The following is a 24882-nucleotide window of genomic DNA, read 5'->3' as shown; positions in this document are numbered from 1 at the left end:
TTGGCCTGGGGGGTCTCTACGGGGAACCCAGACCTCTGGGGATCCCTGGATCTCCAGGGGATCATGAAGGAGCCCTGCAGCTCTCCAAGGATCCCTGGGTCTCTGGTGGATCTCCAGGGGTATCTGCAGATCTCCAGGGATCCTCGGGTTTCTGGTAGATCTCTAGGGGGACTTGCAGCTCTCTACAGATCCCCTGATCGCTGATGGCTCTCTGGGGGACCCCAGATTCTGTGGATCCCTGGATCTCCAGTGGATCAGTAGGGGAATCTGCAGCTCTGCAAGGATCCCCAGGTCTCCGGTGGATCTCCAGGCAGACCTGCACATCTCCACGGATCCCCCAATCTCTGATGACTCTCCAGGGTGACTGGGGGTCCCTGGATCTCTGGGAGACCTGCAGCTCTCCAGGGCTCCCCGGGCGACCCACACTCCCCCTCCCCGGGGCAGGAGTGCAGCCCCCAGGGCCGGCTGGCCCCGGGCTCTGCCTCCCCACCGGGGCCATCGCTGCTGAGCCCGGCAGCGGTCCCGGGGCCGGGCAGGGGGCGCCGGGCCGGGCCGCCCCGGAGGACCCGGGTTCGAGCCCCGGGCAGGGGGCGCCGGGCCGCCCGGGGGGATCCGGGTTCGAGCCCCGGGCAGGGGGCGCCGCGCCGCGCCGGGCCGCCCGGGGGGATCCGGGTTCGAGCCCCGGAGAGGGGGCGCCGCGCCGGGCCGGGCCTCCTCGCAGGACCCGGGTTCGAGCCGCGGGCAGGGCGGCGGCGGCGGGACGTCACGGCCCTGAGCGGCGGGATTTACATAGCTATCGCCTCCCCCTTCCACACGCGATCATCCCTCGCCGAGGGCGGCGCAGCGCCGGCAGGAAAGTTTGCGGAGTTGGGGGCCGCGCCGGGCGGGCCGGGCCGGGCCCCGGAGCGGCGGCGGCGGGATGGACGCGCTGAAGTCGGCGGGTCGCGCCCTGCTGCGGAGCCCCAGCGTCGCCAAGCCGTCCTGGGCCGGCGGCCGCCACAAGAGTGAGGCCCCCGCCGCCCCTCGTCCCCCCCCCCTTGGCCTGTGCTTTAACCCCCTTTTCTCCCCCCTCTGCAGGCCCTTTTTTCCCTGCTTTCACCCCTCCTTTTCTCCCTCTTGCACCCTCCTGTTGTGCCCCCCCCCCCCCCGCCCCCCGTTTTTCTCCCCGGCTTTATCCACCTTTTCGATCCCCTCTTGCAATTCTATTTTCTCTCTCTTGCAGCCACTTTTTTGTCCCCTGCTTTACTCCACCTAGTCCCCCCCTTGCGCCTCCTTTTCTCCCCCCTTGCACCCCCTTTTTTGCTTTACCTCCTTGCACCCCTTTTTGCTTTACCCCTCTTGCTCCCCCATGTCATTCCCTGCTTTATGCCTTTTTCCCTCTTTCTGCAGCCCCCTCTCCTCCCCTGCTTTACCCCCTGTTTTCCCCCCCATTGCACCCCTTATCTCCCCCCTGCTCCCCCTTTCCCCCCTGCACTGTGGGTGCACGGGTGGAGGGGGATGTGCCCCTGCCCCGCCGTGGGGTGCTGCTCGTGCTGGGCGCCCTCGCGATGCGGGTTTGCCCCCGCAGCGGGGCGGCTCGGGCAGGGTGGCCTCTGGGAAGGGGCAGGCGTCAGCCCGGCCGGGGTCCCGCGGCGGGGAGAGGGGCCCAGGCCTGGCCCCCCCGCGTCCTGCGGTTGCCCCGCTGCCAGGGGGACGTGGGGCGCCGCGGCGGCGGGAGCCAAGCTGCCTTCGTTCACCTGCAAAGGTGTCGCGGGCCGAGGCTCCCGGGCAAAGCGCTCCCGTGGGGCCGGGGCGCTTTGGAAATCCCCCCAAGGGGGGAAAGAGGGGAGTCGGGTTTGATGGACGCTTTCCGTCTCCATCCTCGAAGCAGCCCCTTTGCAGACGCCCGGCTCTTTCTCCCAACTTTGCCGGCCGGAGGTGCATTCCTGCCCTGGTCTCTGCTATTTTGTTTTTTTTCCTTGCCTCTCCGGCAGGAGGGAGAATCCAAATGAGCCAGGTACTGCGAGCGAGAGGGATGGAGTGCAAATCTCCTGGCAGGCATTTTCTGGCCTCATTCCACTGCTTGCTCCAGCATGTGATAGTGCGTGTGTGCGCGCCGGGGTGACTAGCTAGCTGCTCGGCTCTTGGCTCTTGCCAAGCATTTTCTTGCTGTGGTCTGGGACGAGCCCAGACAGAGGGGAGGAAGAGCCCGGGCTGGCTTTTGCTCGGTAGCACCAAGGACTCGTAGGAGAGGTTGTGTCCGGGCGCAGAATTGCAGCCTCCTTCCCCACCCCGTGTCCGTGCTGTGTCCAGACAGTCCCATCCACGGTCATCTGCAATTTTCCTCTTATTAGCTGGCCCAGACACACGCAGCTTTCTCAACGCTGCGTGCAGGATACGGTACAATTCTTTCCGTGCCCGAGAGGGTTTGCATCTCAGTTGGTTGCTCCTGTCGAACCTGGGATTAGATTCCTTAGGGGCTTTGGACAATTACTGTAATTTGCAGTGCAAACGGTTCCCTGGTACCTTCCACCCCATCGTCTGTGAGAGCTGGGAGAGAAGCGATTTCACCCCCAGTAGCTCTCGCCTCGTCCCTCTAATCCGGCTTTCCTGCCTCACTCTGTCCCCAGTCCCCCCAGCCCTGCTCTGTGTCTGGTTCTGGCTCCCTGGGACAGACCCACACCTTGGTGCGGGCCCAGGTGTCCCAGCTGCTCCTTCGTCTCCGTCACCCACGCTGGCCCTGCCTGCGGGAAGCAGGGACCGGCCGTGGCGTTTCCAAAGAGCTGCCGCTTCCCGCGGGGCTGGCGAGCGGCGGTGTGGCGCTCTGCTGCCGTTTCCCCCCGTCTGTGCCGTCCTCCCTGCAGGGTTTTGCACTGAGACTTAAAGAGCGGTGGGGAAACGGAGGCCCAAGACTGTGCCATCGGTATGAGCCACCTGTTGCAGGCGGGATGGCGGGCTGGTGGGGCAGTTTGGGTGCTCCAAGAGCAGCGAGGTTGCTACAAGGATGGGACAAGCTCGGCATAAGCTGGCAGCTTGCAAAAGCGTTACGGCCCTGCGCTGCGTAGGTACCAGGCAGCAGCTGCTGCTGCGCCAGGCAGGAAGCGCCCGTGCCCGGAGACCTTGCTGCCCAGAGGCAGGATCAAACTTCTTGATTTTACTAATCTCCTGATGAGATTTACCCTGGATCTTTGTGCCTTTTTGTAAGGATTAGGAGGCTGGTAGCTGTGGGATGTGAAATCCTAGAGCGCTGGAAGGCAGCGCTGGGGCTTCGCTGAGGACTCCGGAGCCCGGCTGCATCGCTGTAAACACCGGCGCTGGGCTGGGACTCGGAGAAGCGCGTTCAGAAAGCGGCCCTGTGGGACTTATCCGGCAGATGTGCCGCTTGGTAACTAGAAAGCAAAGCTGCTCTTGGTTTTGGGCTGGAAACCCCTCTGAGCCTGCTGTTACTCGGTGTTGCAAGCGGGCCGGCGGGTTGCGTGAGCCTCGCTGCCTGCTGAGTAAGTCTGAACGACGAGCAGCCTCGCTGTCTGCTGCGACAGGCGGCCGCTTTGCGAAACGCAGTGCGTGACCGCTTTGCCCGGGAAAGACCTGCTGGCCTTGTAGGCCTGAAGGCCTCGGCCGCCTGAGCGTGTGCTTAGCTAAGACAAAGCCTAAATGCACTTGCTTACGTTAAGTGAAGATGGATAAAGTGGTGATAAATCATATAGAACAGGATGTGTGGAGGAGTGTCTGTGCTAAGCTCCCTGTCTCTGCTTACATGTTTTGAGCCCGAAGGCTCCGATCTGAACAGACCTGTGGTTTCCTGCCCTCTCACCTTTGGTGGCAGGCGCCGTCGTCGTCACCCTTCCCCTCCCCTGGCTCCACTGGCGCTTGCCGCAAGCAGAAATAGGCTGCTCGGCCCCGGAGCGCGTCCCGGGGGTGCGCGGGGTCCTCGGCACAGGCGCGGAGCTTCGCGGCAGGGCTGCGACGGAGCCTCAGCCTGGCCCCGCGGTGCACGAGTGCGGGAGAGGAGTCCCGGACGCTCGGCGCCCAGGGGTGCTGCTGCCCTGGCTGCTGCCGGCGCCTGGGCTTGCTCGCTCGTAGTGTAGGGAGCGCTGACGCTTGCCTCTTCGCGGCCTCGAATGCTTCTTCCTTTCTGAAAGCACTTCAGTGGCTGAACTGAAACCACCCGTGTTTCCGCCACAGCCCAGCACGAGCTGCCTGTGCCCGGGGCCTCGCTGCGGAGCGGAGCCGTCGGCACCCAGGCGTTGCGCTGGCTGCTGAGCGCTGCACGCTCAAAAGATCCCTCTCCTCGGCGAGGCTCGCCTGCCTCGCGTCAGCCCTGGGCCCGCGTGGGGACGCCCGCTCCCGCTTTTGGGGGCTGCTTTGGGGCTGCCCTGCTCCCTCCGTCCGCCGCCGTGGGAGCTGCGTGGTGCAGCGACGTGCGTGGAGCCGCCTGGGCATTTGCAAGGGAAAAGTCCCACGAGCAATTCCCAGCTGGCTCCAAAATCTGAGGGAGGGCTCAGATTTTGGAGTCCTGTCGTGGCCAAACATGTGTGCTCGTATCCAAAGTCTGGTGCCTTAAACTGCCGAGAAAGCCTTAAGCCTGGTTAATCATCCCGAATCTCTTGGGGATGGTGCATATGTTGCATCTAAAGATGAGGAGCTGTTGAGCTATCGGTTGTGCATGGAGGCTGCCTGAGAGGAAAACGTGCCGTTGGCATGGGCTGGCCAAAATCCTCGCTGCCCCGGGGTTTTGCTTGGCAAAGAGCAGAGGGAGCGGAGCGCAGCACCGGCCAGGAGGTGTGTTCCCATCCGCAGGCAGGGCTGGCCCGCGGCAGGGCGACGCGCTGCCCCGAGGTTTGCCCAACTCGCCCCGTCTCTGCGCGGGGAGCGAGCTGGAGTCGCCCTGCGGAGCCGCGGAGGGGGAAGTCGCAGCAGGGCGAGAGGGCGCCTGGTGCTCGCTTCTCTTATCTGCGCTGCCTCGCACGCGCGGAAAAGGTTTCGAAGGCAGAAAGCGCTGGGTGCGCGCCGGGCCTGGCTACCGGAGCAGGAGCTCGCGGGGAATTGCCCAGCCGTAGCGTGTACCCATCCCTCCGCCGTCCCGGGATGGGAGGACATCGGCGGCGCCCTTGGCTTTTGAGAAAACCAAGGTCTTGTTGACACTGCGTGTTTCCAGACAGGGCGCGAGTTAAGTGAAGCATCTCGGGCGCCCTTGCTTGGCTGCTGAGCTCCGGGAACGGGTCGTCCGCGCGGCCTTTTTGCACGCGTGTTGCGGAAGTGCCAGCACCCCGAGGGCCCCGTGAAGCGATCAGACTGGCCAACGGCTGCGAGTCCCGCTGCTAACTACAAATCCTGTTTCCCGTGCAGACCCAGGCGTTGCTCCAGCAAACGGAGCGCTCCGGGGAGCGCGTGACCCCGGAGCAATGCTGCGCAGTCTGGTAGCCGGACGAGGCGAGGAGCTGGATGCGGAGCGCTGGTCCCGGCGTTCCCCAGTGCCCTGGAGCTGCACCGGCGCCTCTCCCGGGCATCTGGGCGATGGGAACCATATGGCGTTGCCGCTGGGCCGCTGGGTTTTGCGAGCCGGCGGCGCTGCGAGGCAGAGAGCAGGTGCCTGCGACTGCGCTCGTCCCTCCGTGCTCCCGCTGCGCTGCAAACTGTTCTCCTCGAGCGGAGCGGCTCCGCTTGGGCTCCTTTCCGCCTGCCCTGCCGGCCATCCAGATCGGCTCGCGGCCCCCCCCCGGGGCTGCTGGGCATGGTGACGCCTGCAGCAGCCCCAGGGGCTGCTCTGCCCAGACGCCTGGGAGCGAGGAGGGCTGCCGCTGGCCGGCTGCTCCTCGGCGCGCAGCAGATGGGCAGAGCGGCGGAGCTGGCGTGCCGCTTGGCAGAGCCGCCGGGAGGCCAGGTCTGCGGCTCGCCGAGCTCTGCAGGGCTGCGGGCGAGACCGCGGCGTTCGTGAGCTGAGCGGTAATTAGCGGAGACCCTCCTGCTCCTGAAAGGATCTGCGGTGGCTGCGCTGGTGGCGTGGCTCCCTTCCCTTGCCAGGTGCCCCTTCCCAAAGCAAGGTCTCCTCCGGCCCGAGGGACCTGCCGTGGGGTTTCCCTTTCGCTCTGCAGGCAGCCCGCTGTGACCTCCTGGTGCGTGTTGGGTGCAAAGCCCAAAGCAAGCGAGCAGGCAGATTTGGGTGAAACCTCAGCTGTTTGCAGAGACACGTAGTGTGGGGGAGAGGAACTGAACTCGTGGCGATGAAGGGGCTCCGGGGGCGTCTGCTCTGGGTCTGCACGCGTGGGGTTCGTTCCTGCCTGCCTCTGTGGGAGGGTTTGTTTCTGCCCTTGGCTGTTCATCTCAGTGGGGTGCTAGCATAAATCCTGGCGCTGTGAAATAGCGGTACTTTTGGCTTCCTTCATCACTTGCCACGCAGCTTGTTTTGGCTGCGTGGGATGGTGCAAGGAGCTGTTGCTTCCGCTCTGAATCCCTCAGCCATGTGTCTGTATCCTGTAAACTGTGTGAAGTTCACTGCCTTATCCGCTCACGCTGTCTAGCGTCCAGCCTGCTCCCAAATCCGGCTCCCTGGGGAATTCGTAACAGCTTTGGTGAACAGGGACCTTCTACCAAGTTTCTTCCTGCCAGCACACCTCCAAGCTGTGTTTTTTTTAGGAAGATGCTTGGTTTTGGACCCTGCAGCTTGGTGTCTGCTGGCCCAGATTGCTCGGAGGCAGCAGAAGCTCCCGGGACAGGAGCATCCTGCCTGGGAGCGTGGGCTTGGCGTGGCAGAGGGAGAAGGGATGGTCAAGCTGAGTGGGTGCCGCAGCGTTGCTGGAGAGCTGCGGGTTTGGACACTCCTGCCCCCAAGCTAGCGTCTTGCACGCAGCTCGGTGCATTTGCCTTAAAGCACGACTCTCTTTAGGCATGTGGACATGTGGCTCTGTGATGGAGCGTCACCCAAACCATGTGTGGAAACGCTTTCTGGGGGCTCGAAGGGGGAATCCTTGTGCATTTGAGAATCCAAGATCCTCTTCATTGCCTCTTTAGAGCTCCCAGAGAACTGGACCGATACCCGCGAGACGCTGCTGGAAGGGATGCTCTTCAGGCTCAAGTACATGGGCATGACGCTGGTGGAGCAGCCCAAGGGAGAAGAGCTCTCTGCTGCTGCTGTCAAAAGGATCGTAGCCACGGTGAGTATCCATGCTGGGCTGCTTGTCCCGGAGCATCCAGGGACGCTTCGCAGAGTAGAGCCGTGCCTCGTCCTCTTCAAACAAGTCTGTCAGCAGTGACAATTTTTAAAGCCATAGGTCTGGAGGAGATGCTTCTGTCTGCAGTGTGGGGGGCAAGGGCATGCGGATTGCAGGTCTGGCCCTTTCGGAGGGGAGCAGGGCCCCTTTGCAGCATCTGGCAGTACGGATAGAAGCACAGGCAGCGGTATTCGGAAGCCCTGGGGGCCAACTCTGCCCATCCAATGGGTCAGGCTGCAGAAAGCTGATATTCCATGTCTGAGCTCTGGCTCCACTTGATAAGCTGGTGTGACCCTGGAAGCAACATCTGACCTGGTGAAATCAGCCTCCCCCTTGGCCGTCTCTCCACGTGCAGGACAGTGGCAGTGTTCTGAGTACTGCCAGCACACGACCGAGTCCTGGGCTTGTGCCCTGGCACATATTTCAGGCTTTTTTCTTCCCAGTATTCGTAGGGTTAAGAGGAGAAGGGACTAGGACAGTTTGCTTCAGTTCCCAGCCAATATAGACACCAGCCCTGGCGTAACCTCCGATGCAAGAGGGAGCGATGGGCAGCCATCCTCCGACACAGTGCTTCCCTGGAGCCCTTGTTCGCCGGGCTCTCCAAGTAAAATTAATGCTTCTTTAAGCCCTTATAAAACTGAATGAGGCAGAGACCCAATTGTACAGTTAACCGTCATAAAACTCAATGGGGTGGTGAACTGCGTTGGGTAATGAAGGATCCTTTCCTGGCACGTGCTGAGCTGGTCGGGAGGGGAGCAGCTTGCGTGAAACAGGAGCCGCTGGCAGAGCCCTTCACGTCTGCTCCGAACGACCGAGAACGGAGCCTTTAAATAAACGCCAGCCTCAGAGGGGCAGGACCGACCGTCGGCCGAGCTGGACGCTGCTCAGGGGAGGTCCAGGAGCGCAGGACTGAGCATCTAGATCTACAGTCCTCAAGTAGCTATTCCGGCTTTTAATGGACTTGTGCCAGAGGCTGAAAAATTAGAGAGGGGTGATTCTGCAGAACTGTGTCCGCTGTAGGGGATTCGCCCATCGCCTCTTTTGCCCCGCTGTCTTGGCGAGATACGGTTGATGTGCAGCTGTGTCAGACTGCCCCGCAGAGCCTGCGAACCAGCCCGGACCGCTGTCCTGGGGATTGGTGGGCTCGTGTGAGGTGCTGTGAACCAGAGGGGTTAGAGAGAGCACAGATGTAGACGAGTTGCTGCAGAGCGCTCCTGGCTCTAAGTTTTCTCTCTCAGACGCGGCCGGGTGAGAGGGGCGCCGGGGAAGATGCGCACCCCCATGCAGGGCCGAGGCAGGAGCTGAAAGCCGCCTGCTCCGTGAAACCACATCCTGCGGGACCATCCCGCTCACGACACGGCTCCCTTGGCAGGGTGAATTCGCTGTGGTCTTAAAGACGAAACTCCGCAGTGTTTCACCAAACGCTGGTGGCCTTGCACGGCCCGGCCAGCCCAGCCTCTTCCTCGGGCTGATTGCCCTGGTGAAATCCTCTTTGTGGAGATGCTAGACGTGAATTACCTACGTGTTGTATGGGGTGGAGGGTGCATGTCCTTATCTTGCTAAAGCCAGCATAAATCACTGCTTCAGGGAAGGTAAAGTTTTAGCAAGTGCCTTATCACACCTGGTAGTAAATTCAGTCTAGTACTAATGAGTGCTATTAATATGTCTATTAGCTAGTGTATATCTAGAGTAACTGATCTGCTCTGCTGCTTTGGATGTAACGGTGTTAAAAGGCTATAACTTTCCTCCTCCCTCTTTTCCTTCCAAAGGCTAAAGCAAGTGGGAAGAAGCTGCAGAAAGTTACTCTGAAAGTCTCTCCCAGAGGGATCGTGTTAAATGATAGCGGAACTAACGAGCTGATAGAAAACATCTCCATATACAGGTATGTTACGGGATGCGCTTCAGTGTGTACGTGCCCTGCGCCTTCCTTATCTGCTTCTGTTCAAGGTGACAGGCTGATTTCTGCTGGGTTCAGAGCCCTTCGCCTGGGCAGGTTGTGTGTCCATCTCTGATATTTACTCAGGCCTGAGCCGACAGCTTTTTGGTATCGTGTCTTAAAGCAAAGCAAAGATGGGGGAAGGAGGGTGGTTGCTAAATGCCGTGTCAAGCCAAAGGAAAATATATGTCTGGTGCAGTAAGTGTGTGGGAGGAAAAGAAAAGACACGATGAGCCCAGATGTGTTGTGTGTGCAGACTACTGATCCTCAGTCAAAGGCTCTGCGGCCACGCGGTGGCCTTACCATGACGTGTATTCACGGCAATAGAAATGCCAAAGAATCCAGGATAAAGGCAAGAGAAAAGGTGTCTCCGAAGCGGTGAGGATGCGAGTGCTGGAGTCTGGGCTGCCCTCCCCTAGCCAGCTGCTCCGTGCTGTGCTGTTCACCTCTGCTGTGTTTAAATAGCTCTAGCAAAGAGCAGGGCTTAGACAACTGCTGAGACCTAACGCTAGTGTGGGGAGGGGAAGGCAAGGATGGTTTATCCCATATCCGCTACTGTAGCTTCTGCAAGTATTTCTTTCTTGGAGGCAGATACAGGCCTGGAGGAGCAGAGCTAAGCTCGGATCTGGCCATTGCCATGTTCTGTGTCCCTTCTCCCCTTCCCTTGAACATGCTTTGCTTTCTGTCCTTCACCCTGCCACATCATCTGCCTTCACTAAACACGGGTTGGGGAGCTCTGGGTTCGGGGCACTGTCTCTCTAACAGGACTACTAACCTGCTCGCTTTCTTCCAGTTTAATTTGCTTAAGCAGATACTTAAAGCCACCAGAGCTGAGGTTCACACCCTCCCTAGGAGATAAAACCCTGCTGTTAAAGTGCAGAACTTGGTGAAGAAGCTGTGAACGTGGGTGTGATCATGGTGAAATCGGTCCTGTGGAAAGGCTGCTGCAAGCAGAGCCTTGGGCTCCAGGTGTTTAGATGCTGCCTTAAATTCTGCCTGGACATTTTAACTGTGGGCTATAAAGCTGTCCCTTCCGATCAGTGCTCGTACACAAGCATCCCCTTGATTCAGCTGACTGAAGTCAGTACATCTCAAAGAGGCTGTTAACACGGGGACTGACGCAGCTCTCTGGAAATGCAGATGCTTTTAGTGCGAGCTGGGGTTGTGCGCGCGGAGGGGCTCATCTCACCCTGCTCCGTGAACATGCTTCACAAGCGGTGTTTTGGGAGATTTACCCCGAGATCTCCAATGTCTTTTGTTTGGCTTTTTACCGATCGGATAATCGGTCCCGAATCAGGCAGTCGGGCAGGCAGCAGGACGGGGTGGCTGTGTTTAAAATGCAGCCTCCATCGCTGGACATGTTGCTCGCACTGTGTCTGCGTGCGGAGAGGCCTCTTGGTTATAAAACTGGTTCGCTTCAGAGGCGGGTGTGAATTATACTTTCCCTGAAAATTAATGGCCATCGTGTATTGAGCTGAACGCTGGGGGTGGCTGGAAGCCTGCCACACGTCTGTGCAGATGACCTTTTGCGGCTTTGTCACAATTATTAAAAGACTAGCCTTGCTACTTCGAGAACAAATGGCAGAAAGGAGTAAACTTCTAAGTGCCTCTTTAATCCAGAGCACAGCACAGCTCTGCAAGAGAAAATATAGGCCACTGAGCAGAGGCGTCCTCACACACAAGAAGAAATTAATGCAGTGTAAATAAATTTTGAATGTGGCTTTTTAAGTCCTAACATCTGCTGGGAACTGGGACGTTCCTCTCCCCTCTCTGGGAAGTCTCCTGGGCAGCGAAAGCATGAGCTGAATGGGCAATGTGGGGCAATGGGAAAACTTTCACCGAAGCGTCCCGCTTTTTCCTCCAGCCTTCTCTCTCCTTAACACCTGTTTGCTCTGTCGCGTTCCCAGAGAAGAGGCTTAGCTTGCTGCTAGCGTCTGCCGCCTTGCGCTAAGCCTCCGGGGCTGCTCCCGGCCGGGCTGCTCACCGGCTTCAGACGAGAGCGCTCCGTCTCACGGCTCCGGCCCGGCGGACTCCAGGGAGAGGGCAGGCGGCAACGGCCGATGCTGAGGAACCCGCCGCCCCACAGGAGGGAGCTGAGCGTTCGTTCACAGCCTGGTGGTCTCCAAACAGGTTGTCCTGTTGCTCTTCCAAAGCCTTGTTTAGCATTTCGAAGTGAGCCCTGCCTGCCCGGGGCTGGAGGATGGGAGCCCTCGCAGGGGATGCTCCTCCGAGGGAGGCTGAGCTTCCCTGCGTCCTGCGCGGTTGGGGATGCTGCATCTGCTACTGCGGATCTTGGAGCCTGAATTTCAGCCTTTCCGACAGCTCTTCTTGGGCACTCCTACATCATTTTCCTTCCCTGGTTTGAGAAAGCACAAGGGAGCTTCAAGATTAATTTGTAGTCTCAGAACAAGTCCTTCTCTCTCCTTGCAAGCTCTTCCTCCAAGGAAAATCTTCTGGAGTCTCTCTTCTGAAGGCAGAGCATTTTTTAGATGTAGTCCCAGACCGGCATGTTGCAGAGTCTTTACTCACCTTCTCTAACCTGTCCCTTCCCACAAGACAGAAGATTTTCTCTTCTGTCTTGCCTCTGTGCATGTTACACATCATTCACGCCATGGCCTTGGGCTGCAGCTGGCTGCTCGGCAGCAGCACCAAGGCTTGCTAAGGTGAGGCCAGTCGCCCGGCCAGGAGGTGCTCTGGGCCTCTCTTGTGCTCAAGCCTCCGCTCTTTGCTTTGGGAAGGAGTTGTGTCAAAGCTTGGTAACGCTCCTGCGCTCCCTCTGTCTTCCCTGCTTGGCCCTGGTGCTCGAAGCCCTGATGCAGGAACTTGCTAGTAGATCTGAGGGGTTGGTTGATGTCCCTTGTGTGCAGTGCCCCGGACAAGACGTTTCGTTCTGTCTTTCAGGATATCCTACTGCACGGCAGACAAGATCCACGATAAAGTGTTTGCCTACATTGCCCAGAACCAGCTCAATGAGAACCTGGAGTGCCATGCCTTCCTCTGTACCAAACGGAAAATGGTCAGTCCAGAGGAAGAGGTTGGGATGCGGCTTTAGGAGGAGGAAGCAAAGAGGGGCCGGGCCAGGGCTGCGATGAAATAGGAGCTTTGCCCGTACTTACGGCGATGGGGGTCCTGCCCCAGCTAACGGCCTCTGGAAAGCACCCACAAGGGTGCTGCTGTGTGCCGGCACGGCTTATCGACCGGCCTGCAGGTAGCTAATCGTGCGTACTGCTGCCCAGGGGCTGGCGATCGCCCTCCAGAGAGGTCCAGCACTGCCATGGACCGGGCACAGAGAGGGGGTGCAATTCTGGGCTGCAGTCATCTCTCAAGGACAGGTAAAAGCCTTTCTGTCCCCGAGGCTTGGGTTGGTGGTGAGAGCACACGTCCCTCCACCTGCACTTGAAATCCTTCCGCCTTGCCGATATCCCAGGAGCCGGGACTCTTTCTTTGCTTGGTGGCCACTTCCACGGGCTGCCGGAGCCTGGCTGTGCTGCCTGCGACGTGCTCTGAACCTGGCACGCGGAGAGGCTCTGGCAGGCGAGGGGGCCTCCAGCGAGGCCGCTGCTGCGGTGCCCTGGCACTGCCTTGCTAAGGGAAGGCATTTAGTCCGCGGTTCTGGGCTCACCTCCATTCTCACCCTGGCTTTGTTCCATTTTTCCCTGTTGAAGCTCCCAGTGCAATTTTTAACTGCATCTTTGCAGTTGCAGCAGTGTCCTCTCTGCGAGAACCGGTGCGCGGCGTGACGCGCGGCTCGGGCCGGGGACCTCGCTGCGTGTTGAGGATCAGGGCGCGGGGCAGAGACGTGTGTATGTAAAATAGTCTCTGGCTCATGCTCCAAACCCGCTTGTGGTTTTTTTTCGTGCTGATTCAGTGCATCTCGCGGAGGGAACGCTCCAAGCTGGTCAGGATGGGCAGAGACCCAGCATTTAAGAGCTGGCACGGGAGAGAAGTGGGTCACTGGGCGTCTGCTGCAAGGAGAGCCCTCGGGTCTCTCGCACGAGCGGAGCAGGGCACCGGGGCTGGCACCGAGGTCCCTCCCCGTGAGGACGAGTGGGAGGAAGGCGTTTAGGGGAGGGGAAGGACAGGTCAGACCCCTCCGGCCCCAGAAATCCTTCCCCTAGAGGGACCCGCTTTGCCCGTTGGGTGGCCTCGGCGAAGAAGGGGATCTCCAGGATCTCTTTTCTTCCTTCCTAAGCGGGGAAGACGACCGCCCAAGAGGCTGTAAGAGCTGATCCGAGCCGGTGGCTTCGGTCCAGCCCCGCGTGGCGATTCCCGCCTCCCTCTGAGCTGCCCCTGGCCAGGCAGGCCGGCGCTGCTGTTGGCGCCCGGAGCAGGGCGACTGCAGCTCTGTTAATATTCTGTCCTTCTCCGGGCTCATTATTTTTTCTGGGGAGAGAATAACGGAAGCTACAAGTTGTCTCTCCTTTTTGCAGTGTGTGCTCCCATCCTTGCACTGCGAAGATAAGCCTCGCTCTGCAAATTAAAATTTAAATCTCTCCAGTGCTAAAAGAATTATCTCAGTGGTACATCAGCTCAGTACGTCTCCCTCCAAATAAAGTTCTCCAAGGCCTTTTGTGGCAAAAACTAGGATTTTTTTTTCTTTGTCTGTCTATAAAACTCATGAATGTCATGCTGATAAAAGGTAAAGTGATGCCCTGCTTCCGGACCATGGACTGTCCCTACCCCAGGGCAGGGTCCCTGCATGTGTGTATAGCTACCAGTCACTGGCATATAATTAGTCCATATTTTTAGTTCATGGGTAATTCTCAACAGTAGCTGGGTCTATTAAACTTGATTCAGATGTGACAGCTTAAATTGTAAACAGCTGTGAGGAGTTTCATACTTAATTACCATATTTAAGTTTTTGCCATAAAGCATTTGCACTTCCATCAAAGATGTAAATAGCTCCGACATTCAAATGAGCTCTCCTACTTTGTGAGGCTTAATTGGCACAGATAGGCTTGCTGTGTCTCCTCTCCCCCTCCCACGTAGGAGTGCTTGGCTCCTAGGAGAAGTATATTCTCCATTAGCACTTCCGCCTTATACCCCCGTCCTCTGCAGTATAAGGGGATACGGAGGGGGGTTACGGACCCTGGGATCTGGATTTGTTTAGCTTGCAACTTTGTAAAACAAACTTGAGCCTCAAGGCTTCTCCAGTGTGTCAGCCTTGCAAAGTATTGCTTGTTTTCTCCTTGCACTTCAAACTGCTTGTGAGCTTGGCATTCTTCTAATGAATCTGGCATTTATGTCACTATTTATATATCTTGAGCAGCTCTGGCTATTTAAGATTTTTTTTTTTTTTAATGCTACTCAAGCTCTTGGCTTGGGAAGAAATGGAGGGACGGAAGGTGGAAGCATCCCTGCTCCTGAGCCGTGTGCGCTTCCAGCTCGAGGCTGTTGCAAAGTGAAACCGAGATGTTGGTCTAAGCCAGCATGATCCCAGCTGAGCTCGGGGGAACGAGAGGAAGATCCCAGGGACTTGTCCCTGCTCTGTGTCCCTGCTCCCCCGCACCCCAGCTTCCCTCCCTCCTGAGTCGGAAAGGGGAGGCCGAGGCTCACTTCGGCCGGGGCCAGGCTGGGGCGTGCAGACCTGGCGTGGGAACGCTCGCGGCCCCGTGAGAGCACGCACCGGCTCTCTCCTGGGTCTCCTGCGCTGCGCGCGTAAGGTTGCTCCCTGTTGAGGAGAGCTGCGACTCCAGAGCACCCTCGTGCACCCGGTCGTCTTGGCTCGGGGAGGAGCGAGCTGGGGAGGGTTAGACAGCGGGGAAGTGGCAGGAGCTAAACGCAGCTCTGCAAAGCCCTGCTGGCTCTGGCGTGATGCCCTGCTGGCCAGGCAGGGTTTGAAGCCCCCAGTGAAAGGTCTCCGTCCTACTCTCAACGGTGTCGCTGGCCATGGTGACGCTGAATGCAGCAGTACGGCCCTCGCCGGTTGGGGAAGGGCGTTAGGGCTTGCAGAGATGCTGATTCACTTTGAGATGTTGTCCCTCGTTCTTGCAGGGGGCAAGCGAAAGCCAGGGCAGGAGCTCGCGGTGCTCCGCGCCAGGCACGTGCTGCTGTGTGACGGGTGCTGCACAGGCTGGTCCTGCGGCTGGTGGGCCACAAGCCGTGTGGAGTCGCAAGGACAAATTGGCAGGTTCAGATTTTGAGTCATGCAGCGCTCACACTTGCTCAGATTAGGCCCGCGCATGAAGAGCTGCGTGGGCACAGGGGTGAGAAGGGGCACTTGTTTGCCCAGGTGTCAGTGTGATGCTTCCCTGCCTCCTGCACCTTCCTGTTGCACCTACGAGACGTGTCTGCTCCGGGCTGCATGTCTGACAGGGAGCAGCAGGTCCCTGCTTCCATCAATATTTGATGACACTCTTCCAGCCGTGCGGTGGGGGAGAGGACTGGTTGGATCCAGGTTAACATGTATCAGCAAAGCAAAACCTCCAAATGATTTAAATCTACACGAGAACCTGTCTATTAATGTGCTGCCTAACTGCTGTCTTTCCAGGCCCAAGCAGTCACCCTAACGGTAGCTCAGGCGTTCAAAATAGCATTTGAGTTCTGGCAAGCGTCCAAGGAAGGTGAGTTTTCTTCTTTCTGCTCTTCACATGGAAGTTGAAGGGTTGATTCTGGGTTTATCCAGCTTTCAAGTGTCTTTTTTTCCTCCCTCTGCACTGCATCACCCTTCAAATTTCCAGGCTGCTGTTAAGGCTGGTTCAACCTCTGGCATAATTTAAGGCATCTTCCAAATTTCTCTAGACATCCTCATAAATCCAGCTGGATTTTGGCTGTGCTGTTTTCTCACAAGTGGGGTTTGGAGGACCTAGTGCTGATCTGTGGTGCTTCAGACCTCTGCCAGTGTCAATATTTTTGCTTTCATCATCCACGAGATTATAATACGCATGCAGAGCCTTGGGTGCATTTGGGCAGAACAGACCTGATGGCCTGTCCTAGCCGTCCTTACCGCGTCCCTGCCCCTTGGGGGACTCACCCCAACCAGAAAGGGTTAAGAGAAGGAGGCTTGGTGCCACCTTGATTCTAGGCTGCTTTAGGTCCAGATGTAAACTAAGGCACCCTCCAAAGGTCAGGCATGAAACCAGGGAGGTATCTGCGGGCTGGAGCTGCAAATTGGCCTTGCCAGGTTCATTCCTCCTGCAGATGGGGGAGGAGCGGCCAGAGGATGAGGCATGTTGCAGCGAGGCCGTGTCTCATCCTTTCATGAGCAAAAGGCTTGGAGGGAAGTGCTTGGCAGGCAATGATGAGATTTCCTTCTTCTGCAGAGAAAGAGAAGCGGGAAAGGTCCATCTTGGAGGGAGAAGGTGCGAGCGGCCCAAGCTCTGAAGCTCCTGCCTGCCCCGAAGCACGTGAGTCACCAATGGGAGAGCTTTGCTTTTGGCTCTGGGGAAGTCTGAGTTGATGAGGAACAGCCTGATACCTGCAGGGTTTTTCCCTCAATTGGAGAGTCTCCTGGGAAGGCTCTGAAGATCAGTGGAGATCAAACAGTTTTGTAATAGCAGAGATGTCTGCCCTGCGCAGACCTCCTGGGACAGGGTGGCTGCCTGCCAGGTTCTTCTGTCTCGCCACAGCCGAGCCCTTAAATATCTCTTTAGCTTCAGCAAGAAGGAAAGTTTGGGTAGGAAAGTGCCTCTGAGAGCCCCGCGGGTCTGCCTGGTGCCTGCTCGGCACGTGTTTGCGTCAGGAGCAGCCAGCAGTGATTATGTGATGAGAGCTGCACCCTGAACTTCAGTCCTGTCAGTATTTGCTGTTTTTAATCTGTCTAATGGAGAGACGCACACCCCCTGCACACAGCTGCCTTCTACCTCCAATTTGTTTGCTTCTGCCTGAGGCAAATTGGCCATAGTGTCCTTATGAGCTTAGTGTGGACCCCCAGACCCTCACATCCCAAGTTTGATTTTGGGTTGGTGTTGAACCCAAAGGAGTTTCTGTCCTGTTGGTTGAAAGAGAAGACATCCAGTTGCTGCTCTGCCTATGGCTCCTCTAAGGAAGGAAAGGCATGTGAAAACAAAACAATTAAATGGTGAAAACCCTCATAATTCAGCGCCTGGCCATGGGTCCTCTGCCGCCTCTGAAACGCAAGATGCATAGCCAGGGAGAGGTGGGACAAAAGGCTAATCTCTCTTCCATGCTGGCCACGGAGATAAGAGGATTTGGCACTGAGGAAAAGAGCATTAAACTGGGCTTCCTTCCAGGCTGGCATGTCTCATTTCTTCACCTGAAAGCCCAGGACTGAAGGAATCTGTTGTAAGTGGTGGCAGATTCGGATAAATGCCCTGCTGAGGCCCAGGGCTGTCACAGAGGTAGGAAATGTGCTCTAGCGTCTGCCTGGCCACAGACCGATGCTTCACAGTTGGGGCATTTCTGCACCTGCCCTTGATACAGGATAGTGGGCATGATTTAAGGCATCTCTGAAACAGTACAGCCTGTGGTCCCATCATGACTAAGATGTCCCCTGAGGTGTCCTGGTCTCTCCGGACGAAGTGCTGGTAGTGTAGTAGAGGGCTGACACCCTGTTGAGGCTGCTGGGCTCAAAAGCAAATGGCTTGAGTCATAGCAGAGCCGTCCAAGTAACATTACTGACAACCCCCAAGCTACAACCTGCTCTTCACCCAAGGCAGGATTTCCCCTTGTTCCTGTGAAATAATGATGCATCTTTGTAAGATGCTGCGCTGAACAACACCTACTTGCTACAACAATACTGAACAGTGAATATTGCGGGAAGTAAAGTGCCAGCTGTGCTCATCCTGCTTTCTGTTCCCACCCTGTGGTTACTGTTTTCCTCCCAGTCCTGGGCTATAAAGCACCTGGGGATGCTCTGTCTCCGTTTGCCCAGGGTGATCCTGACTCATCCTGAACATCAGCAGGTAACCAGGAGCCTCCCTTCATGGCTGATGAAGGCAGGTGCTGGCTGATCCTCCCCTTCATCCCTGTCAAGGGGGTCTTGGGTGCCTAATTAGAGCATCTCGAATTATTTGGGCTGAAACCACAGCCCCAGCTGGGATGAATGTGTCTCCTTCACGCTGAAATTTGGGGCTGTGCTGAAAGAATGGTGCTATTCCTGGCTTCCCCCTCGAGGGGAAGCAGTTGCTGCAAAAAGGATTGTTTTTGTGTTGTCTCTGTTTTTCCCCTCCCCTGCCTAATTCTCTCTCTGCTCTGTTCACAGCAGTGGCCACAGGGAACTTGCTCGATTTAGAAGATCCTGCCAAATTGCCCCTGACCGTCAGTGCAAACTCCACGCATTTAGATAACAGCATGTTTGGGCCCAGCTCCTCTGTAAATAACAACGTAGTGTGGGTAAGTGTGCCCTGGGCCCCGCGGCGCCTGCCGAGCAGGGGGGAGCGCCGCCGCCTCCATTTCGTGTGCGCTCCCGTCTCCTCTCTGGGCTTTTCTCTTGGACAAAACCCTCTGGGAGCTCTCGGGCTGCCGAGCTGTTCATGCAGGGTTTCAGAGATGCCTGAGCGAGCTGGGTTTCGGTGTCCTACTAGAAATGATTGATTAGTGTTCGAGTTCCTAGTGCCCTTTTTAGGCTCTGTAAATAAATGAAAGAGATTGCAAGCCAGTCTGAGAAATGCCGCTGTCAGATAATTGAATGTTACTTATTCTCGAACAGCATTTCTCAGTGGTTTGTCACTTAATTGAGAGACCACCTAACTGCTCTGTTCAGGGGAAAAATTCATTATGTTGATGGCTTTTGTTTACTGTTCACTAAAACCAGGTTAAATTTATGTTCATTATTACTCTTTTTTCCCTTGTTCTTGTTTGTGGCTGTGTCTTGCTTGTGTGAGCATGGATGGCTTCTCCAGAATGTCCCAAGTCATCTTGCTTAATTGTTTCATGGACCACTAATAGAAAAATAATGACCCAGATCATGTGTCTGGGTGCACATCCACACCAAAGCCTTTTGTATATAAAAGCGCTCCATCACCAACAGGACCAGGGCTGATCTTTGAACCCCACCTGACCTGGGACACTGTCCCTGCCACATTCCCTCTCTGGAAACAAGCTGTCTGCTAAATTTTGGAGAACTGAATGATAAAGGCCTTTGCCTGGAGCCTGTTTCTTGAGTCGGCCAGGTCTGAGCCTCAGGCTTTTCAGGTTAAACCTGAAAATCAACTCTCTGTCATATCAAATCCTGAAGGCTCATCAGCAATCTCTGAAAGCTCCCCTCTTGCAGAGTTTTTGTACTTTACATATTAAACCAAGTCTTCAAATGCATCACGAGATTTCGGGAGCCCTGCTGAACTGTCAGATCTGTCCATAGCAAAGCCCTCTGAAAGCCCATCTTCCTGTATGGAAAGCCCTTCTCCCTAGTAACTCAGATGCTTTCCAAGGGAAAATTTCAAAGAACAGATCAGAGAGAAAGGATCCAGGAGTTGCTTTCAAGCAGCCTAGGTCCATCCTTTCCTGGTGCAGCTCAGAGTATTGCCTTCCACGTTCCTGATCCCCAAAGGCCCCCAGGAGATGCCCGGAGCACCTTGCTGAGCTGTGTCCAGGTCCCTCGTCTTAGCAAAAACCTGTGGTGTGCACCAGTCGCATGGTGGATGCTTGGAAAGCCGAGGGCAGTGGCTTGCCTTGCTCAGCCCTAGGTGGCTGTCTGCTGCTCGCTTTCAGCTCTGCCCAAAATGTGTCTCTGCATAAAGAGCAAACAGATGCTTTCAGTCAGAGCAACATCTTCTGTTTTGCATTGAGCAAAGAGCACTTTGGGGCTGGCGGAGAGCTCGGCGTGTGAGTGTTTTGGAGCAAGTTCTGTGTGAACTTGGAACAAGGTGGCAATTTTCAAGCTGGGAGCTTGGGGGCATTGGCTCCTTCAGAGGGACTAGGCAAAACATAGAGCTTTTCTGAGGTCCCCAGCGGGTCTTTGTCCTTGTGTTGTTTCCAAGCCCAGAGGTTAAATCTTCTTTGCCAGCAGCCGTGCTTAAAGATGTAAAGGCACAGTATGGGGCAAGAGCTCCCTGTGAAAACAGGCTGCGGGCGCCAGGCTGCAGTGTTACCTGCTGTTCCCTGCCTTCCTGGCATGTCACATTAACGCTGATTAGCGGGAAAAGAGCTTTCCCCTCGCGGGAAGATGGGTAGTAAGGAGTAAGTTCCCATAGCGTCTGTGCTATGGGGCTCAGCCCTGCCCGTGGTGCAAAGAGACCCAGGGGCAGCGCGGCCGGTGGGCCGGATCCAGCCCGTGCAGGCGGTGGGGCAGAACTAGCCCGGTTTGGAGGCTGTGGGAAAGGGCCAAGCCCGTGCCCCACTGCTGCCGCCTCTCCTGGCCTCCGAGGCGAGCGTGGCATCCCCGACCTGAGCTCTGGGGTCTGCTCGGAGGAGGCTTGGACCCACCTGGACGTCTCTTATCCTGTAGCTTGTGCAGAGAGTGAGATAAAACCTGCCCACGGAGGCAGATTGCTGATACGAGTGTTGCTTTAGGCACTTGGAAGTCAATGTATATATTTTTGTCTGTCGTGCTTAAGTGCGGAGCCAGATCTCTAAATACACTTTTGTGCATTCGCTTAGCAACTACTTCTCTCTCTTTTTATCTCTTTAACAAAGGAAATGGATGATGGTCTCGACGAAGCGTTTTCAAGGTAATTCTAATAACTCTCTTTACAAGTTCATGCCAACGGGGACCAGCTCGGGAGACTTGGCTAGTGCCTGGTTTTTAATAATGCTTCTAATCTAATCAGCCACCGTGATCTGACCTAGGCAGCTGCCCCATCGGTGCCTCAGCTGCTAATTGAAAGATAGGCTTTGAGGCTGGCTGATAAGTCAAATATTTTGACAGCCTTTTAAGGATAGAGAGAGAGGTTGTATGCGATAGGGAATTTAATTCCCCAAGCAGCCTGCGTGTCTGCTCCTGTTTGAATGGACGGTTCGAGGCTGCCTGTTTCCAGCCCCCGCGCTAGCAGCAGGGACGCTCGGCCCAGCTTCCTGCGCTGGGGACTTTACCCTTCCTCGCTTCTCCCTGAGGTCTGGACTAATGGAGTTGGGGAGGTAGCAAGGGCTTAACCCAGCACTGTCACTTCAGTGTGGACAGCTGACCTTAGTCAGAGTTTAAAGCAGAGCAAAAAACTGCATGCTCAGCCCTAAGGAAATGAACCCTCATGTCTTGTTTGGGTCTTGGGAATGATTTACAGCTTCCACTTCCATGGTAGCCCTGTCCCAAGTCACGTTTGATAAAGGGACTGCTTGAATTTATGTCTTAACGTCATCTATTTTCCTCACCTCTCTTCCTTGCCCTACTTAATTAAGCAGATATTGTTGGTTGTGGTCTTTTGTTTTGCATTGCTGGATGCTGAACTGTTGGTTCACCCTTGGCCTTTTGGTGACTCAGTATTTGGACTGCACATCTGCCAAGGAGGATGCATTTAAAAGTGTTCCTGATGGAATATCATTGCTGGTCATTCTTCTTTTTTATTAAAAAGTCTGTGTGCAGCTAGTTTAATCTGAGGCTCATTCTACATCATGCCTCCATTGTATGAAGCGCTAAACATTTGTGTTAAACCTTTGGGCCTGGGAGAACTGATGCTGCAATGCTGAATTTTCACAGAGGTATTTAATAATTCAACAAAAAGTTGGGGCTTGTGAAACATCTAGAATGTCCCAAGGTGAAGACCCTTTAAAGCTGATCCTAGGGGCTATTTAAGCATCATCTGAGTCCCGCTGTGTCTTAACACAGGTGATTTAATCCAAAGAGTTAAATGTTTAGGCTGGGGTCCTGGGAGGCAGGAGTGCTGCTGAGAGCTGCCAAGGTGGCTGCGGTGGGCACTGCATTACTGCACTCGCTGAGTCTTCAGAAACAACACAGTGAAAACTGAGTCATTTCAACGAAGCTGCTCCTTTGGTCAGTGGAGCCCTACCCTGAGATAAGATCCCAGCTCCTGATGCTCCCATCAACAATAGTTCGGCGGAGGAAAAAGGCACCGGTAATGTACAGGATGTCCAGACTGCAAATTCCCTGGATGCCTGTAGGGGAAATGTTATGATAAACTAGCAGAAAAGCTGCTACAAACTCAAGATCTGCAAGTGCTGTGTTCCAGCCCCTCCCCTTATTGACCTCTCTCTTTCCAGTGGAGGTCTTTGAGGTGGGGAAGTGCAGCTAGGATTCTGTGTTGCCGATGCATCAAGCATCCGGGCTATAACTGCATGGACCTATACTTACTTTATTTTTTTTCTCCCCTCTTAGACTTGCTCAGTCGAGGACAAACCCTCATGTTCTGGACACAGGACTGACATCTCAAGACATCCAGAGTGCAGAAACGCTCTCACCTGTAGATTGGAACAAAATAGATTCAAATACAGACGAGAAAGATGATCTGTTCATGTTTTGAGGTCAGATGCATCTAACAGTTCACAAAAGAATAACCACTAAAAGTTTATGGACTGAATTCATGCTGTTCTGGGTGCTGTATGCAAGGAGCTCTTCTGAGGGGGGTCTTCACCAAGTCAGATGATATTACAGCACAGTTTAGACCAAAGCTTTAGAAATCTAATGCAGATTTCTTTTTTACCTTGCTCTTATCTAAACCATGAGATGCTCTTGAACATATTTATTCATAGCCATTACAGTTTACATATATTATTGGAAGGTGTGTAGAGCATCTACAGTATTAGATGGCAATATACCAGTGGAAGAACCTTCAGCAGTGCCTGTTCCTCTCTGAAAAAGACTATGCAACACCAAAGTCTCTGTGTATATATATTTCTAGACAAAGGTCTGCAGATGCAAATGCGATTGCAAGCACAACTGTTACTAATCCACTGTTTCTTGAACAACACATCACCTGCCTAGGCTGAGAGGAGATTTGCAGCTGCTGCTAACAGTGTTAAAATCAAAGCGGTAGCAGAGATCTTGCTTTTCTTGTGAATGTCTGTGATACCCTCACAGTTGTCAGTCATCCATATGTGTTCTGGCCTTTTCCTTCCCAACTTCATATGGCAACTGATGTTTTTTACCCAAAGACTTTATGAAGTTTTGCACTTTAAAACTTGAACTGAAAGCAATGGTCCGAAATGTCAAGGTAAGCAGGGTCTGTAACTTCTCTTCAGAAGCTATTTACCCCCAAAAAACTGGCAATGCTGCAGGTCTGTTTCAAAACTGACTACTCACATGCACTGTTTCTGCTACGACTCGAAATACTAAGGCTCAGTTGCATTGCTGGCTTTAGTAGCAAAAACGCCAGGGAGTAACAATTTGATTTCCTGAAGCATGTTGAAAGTTGCAGGCTGGGCGAATCCCCTAGCCCAATGGATTTGTGTTCTTAGCTCTGCTAAGCGCATTTGGCTGCGCGTGCCTTTTTACTGTCTCAAAACCATTTGGTAGCTGCCCACTCAATAGACTCAAACGGAATCAGATTAGGCAAGGCCAATACCTGTGTGTTCAATTAGCGAACATGCCCCTTTCGGTGGTGTTCTGGTGCTCTTCCTCCCGATAGCCCCATCTCCTGTGAGGCGTAGAAAGTTGTCTTCATATACTCCTGGAATTGAAAATAAGTAATGGAGGTATAAAGCTTATGCTAATTAAAGGATTAAGTTTAATGATCCTAAATAGTCACACTGACAGTCTGCAGTGTTTGTGGCCTTATGTGAAGTATACTAATCTGTTTTATAGATTTGTAACTTGGTTTTGAAACACTAATTCGTTCCCCAGATAGCTCTTTATAACTCTTAAAACTGTGTGCAAAAAAAAAAAAAAAACCTTCTTTGTCAGCTGTAAGAATTTATTAGGAAACAGCTGAGTGACTCTAACTTAGATTTGATTTTTTTTTTCCTAAGTGTTGTTGTGATAAGGTATTGAGGACTTGTGAAGCTGACTCATCATGTCTCCTAATAAAATGTGTGTGACGTTTATCCTGCAAAACTGTGTTTAAAGCAGTTTTACATCTTTAAACTACTGTGCCCATGACTTATTTGATCTCATGTGCAGCATCAGTCTCTTGCAATTGAAGGAATTACTCAAAGTTTGTCCATGCTACTTAGGCACACACTAGAGACGCGAACCTATTGCATAAGCAACGCCTAAACGACATAGAAGTGGTTGTAATAAGCACCTTGTTCTGACTCCTTGGGGAGTGGTGATCTTTCTGAAAAATAACTTGTGCTGCAGGAATGGACCGTGAGGATTTCTCTGTACGTTGATCTTTCTCCTTTTCTAGAGAAGCTAGGACTATATACTGAAATGCACAATTCTATATATGTCTGTACATAGTTTGGTTTTTTTTTTAAGAAAACCTTATGCTGTAAAGAATATCTGTATTGAGGAAAATAAAAGTTCTACCATTTTTGGAATGTCTTTGTTGGGGGACTTTATTTTTACCATGATGTTTTTAATGTGTAGAAGCCTTTCCGTTGTATTTCTAACTGGTGATGTTCTCTGTCTCCCTTGATGTGTAGCCAGTAAGCGATTGAAAACAACAACCGGAGAGGGGGAGGTAAGTGTCTGTCAGAAGCCTGTTTCCAGGGCTATCCATGTGGAAAAATGATGGCTGGAATTAGACAACACTCAGTGGTGCTGCCTCCAGTAAGCACTTAGCAGGGCCAGATGTAGCCACGCGGGATGTGGCGGAGGGATGTGCAGCAGCTGCCTTCTCACGTGAGCTGCCCGGGGCAGCGCTAATGGGGTCAGGAGTTGGCGGTTTGCAGCCTCTTCCGGTAAATCTGTCCCCGCTTGAGCCCCTGCGTCGCTGAATCAGCCTTTAGGTAAGGACGCTAACAAAAGATGAAAAAGGGAAGTCGGTGGTTAGGTCTCATTTGCAGGTAAACGTGGCGCTGGTA

The 24882-nt window shown here is 54.7% G+C and overlaps 1 protein-coding gene across 2 annotated transcripts; it reads left to right on the top strand.

The window, feature by feature from the left end:
• Positions 1-853: 853 nt before the first annotated feature.
• LDLRAP1 (low density lipoprotein receptor adaptor protein 1) lies at positions 854-24396 on the top strand. Of its 2 annotated transcripts, none has more exons than XM_067311406.1 (9): positions 854-1004; positions 6991-7133; positions 8960-9072; positions 12028-12142; positions 15617-15689; positions 16389-16472; positions 18293-18420; positions 20662-20696; positions 22295-24396. In XM_067311406.1, exons 1-9 carry the CDS (start codon positions 920-922, stop codon positions 22437-22439), a joined length of 921 nt encoding a protein of 306 aa, XP_067167507.1. In that variant the 5' UTR covers positions 854-919; the 3' UTR covers positions 22440-24396. The 2 variants fall into 2 exon arrangements, with proteins under 2 accessions (XP_067167507.1, XP_067167506.1); XM_067311405.1 differs by having other exon boundaries at positions 18290-18420.
• Positions 24397-24882: the final 486 nt, after the last annotated feature.

The sequence above is a fragment of the Apteryx mantelli genome, chromosome 27, assembly GCF_036417845.1.
Source record: "Apteryx mantelli isolate bAptMan1 chromosome 27, bAptMan1.hap1, whole genome shotgun sequence".
Taxonomy (NCBI): domain Eukaryota; kingdom Metazoa; phylum Chordata; class Aves; order Apterygiformes; family Apterygidae; genus Apteryx; species Apteryx mantelli.
Note: the sequence above shows the minus strand (reverse complement) of the source record. Positions and strands in the feature narration are given on the sequence as shown.

Excerpts from the sequence above, each read along its gene's own strand:
- LDLRAP1 (XM_067311405.1), top strand. The coding sequence starts at position 920 with ATGGACGCGCTGAAGTCGGCGGGTCGCGCCCTGCTGCGGAGCCCCAGC. Across the intron at positions 18,421-20,661 it reads TAAATAACAACGTAGTGTGG|GAAATGGATGATGGTCTCGA; the intron begins GTAAGTGTGCCC and ends TCTTTAACAAAG. Across the intron at positions 20,697-22,294 it reads CTCGACGAAGCGTTTTCAAG|ACTTGCTCAGTCGAGGACAA; the intron begins GTAATTCTAATA and ends CTCCCCTCTTAG.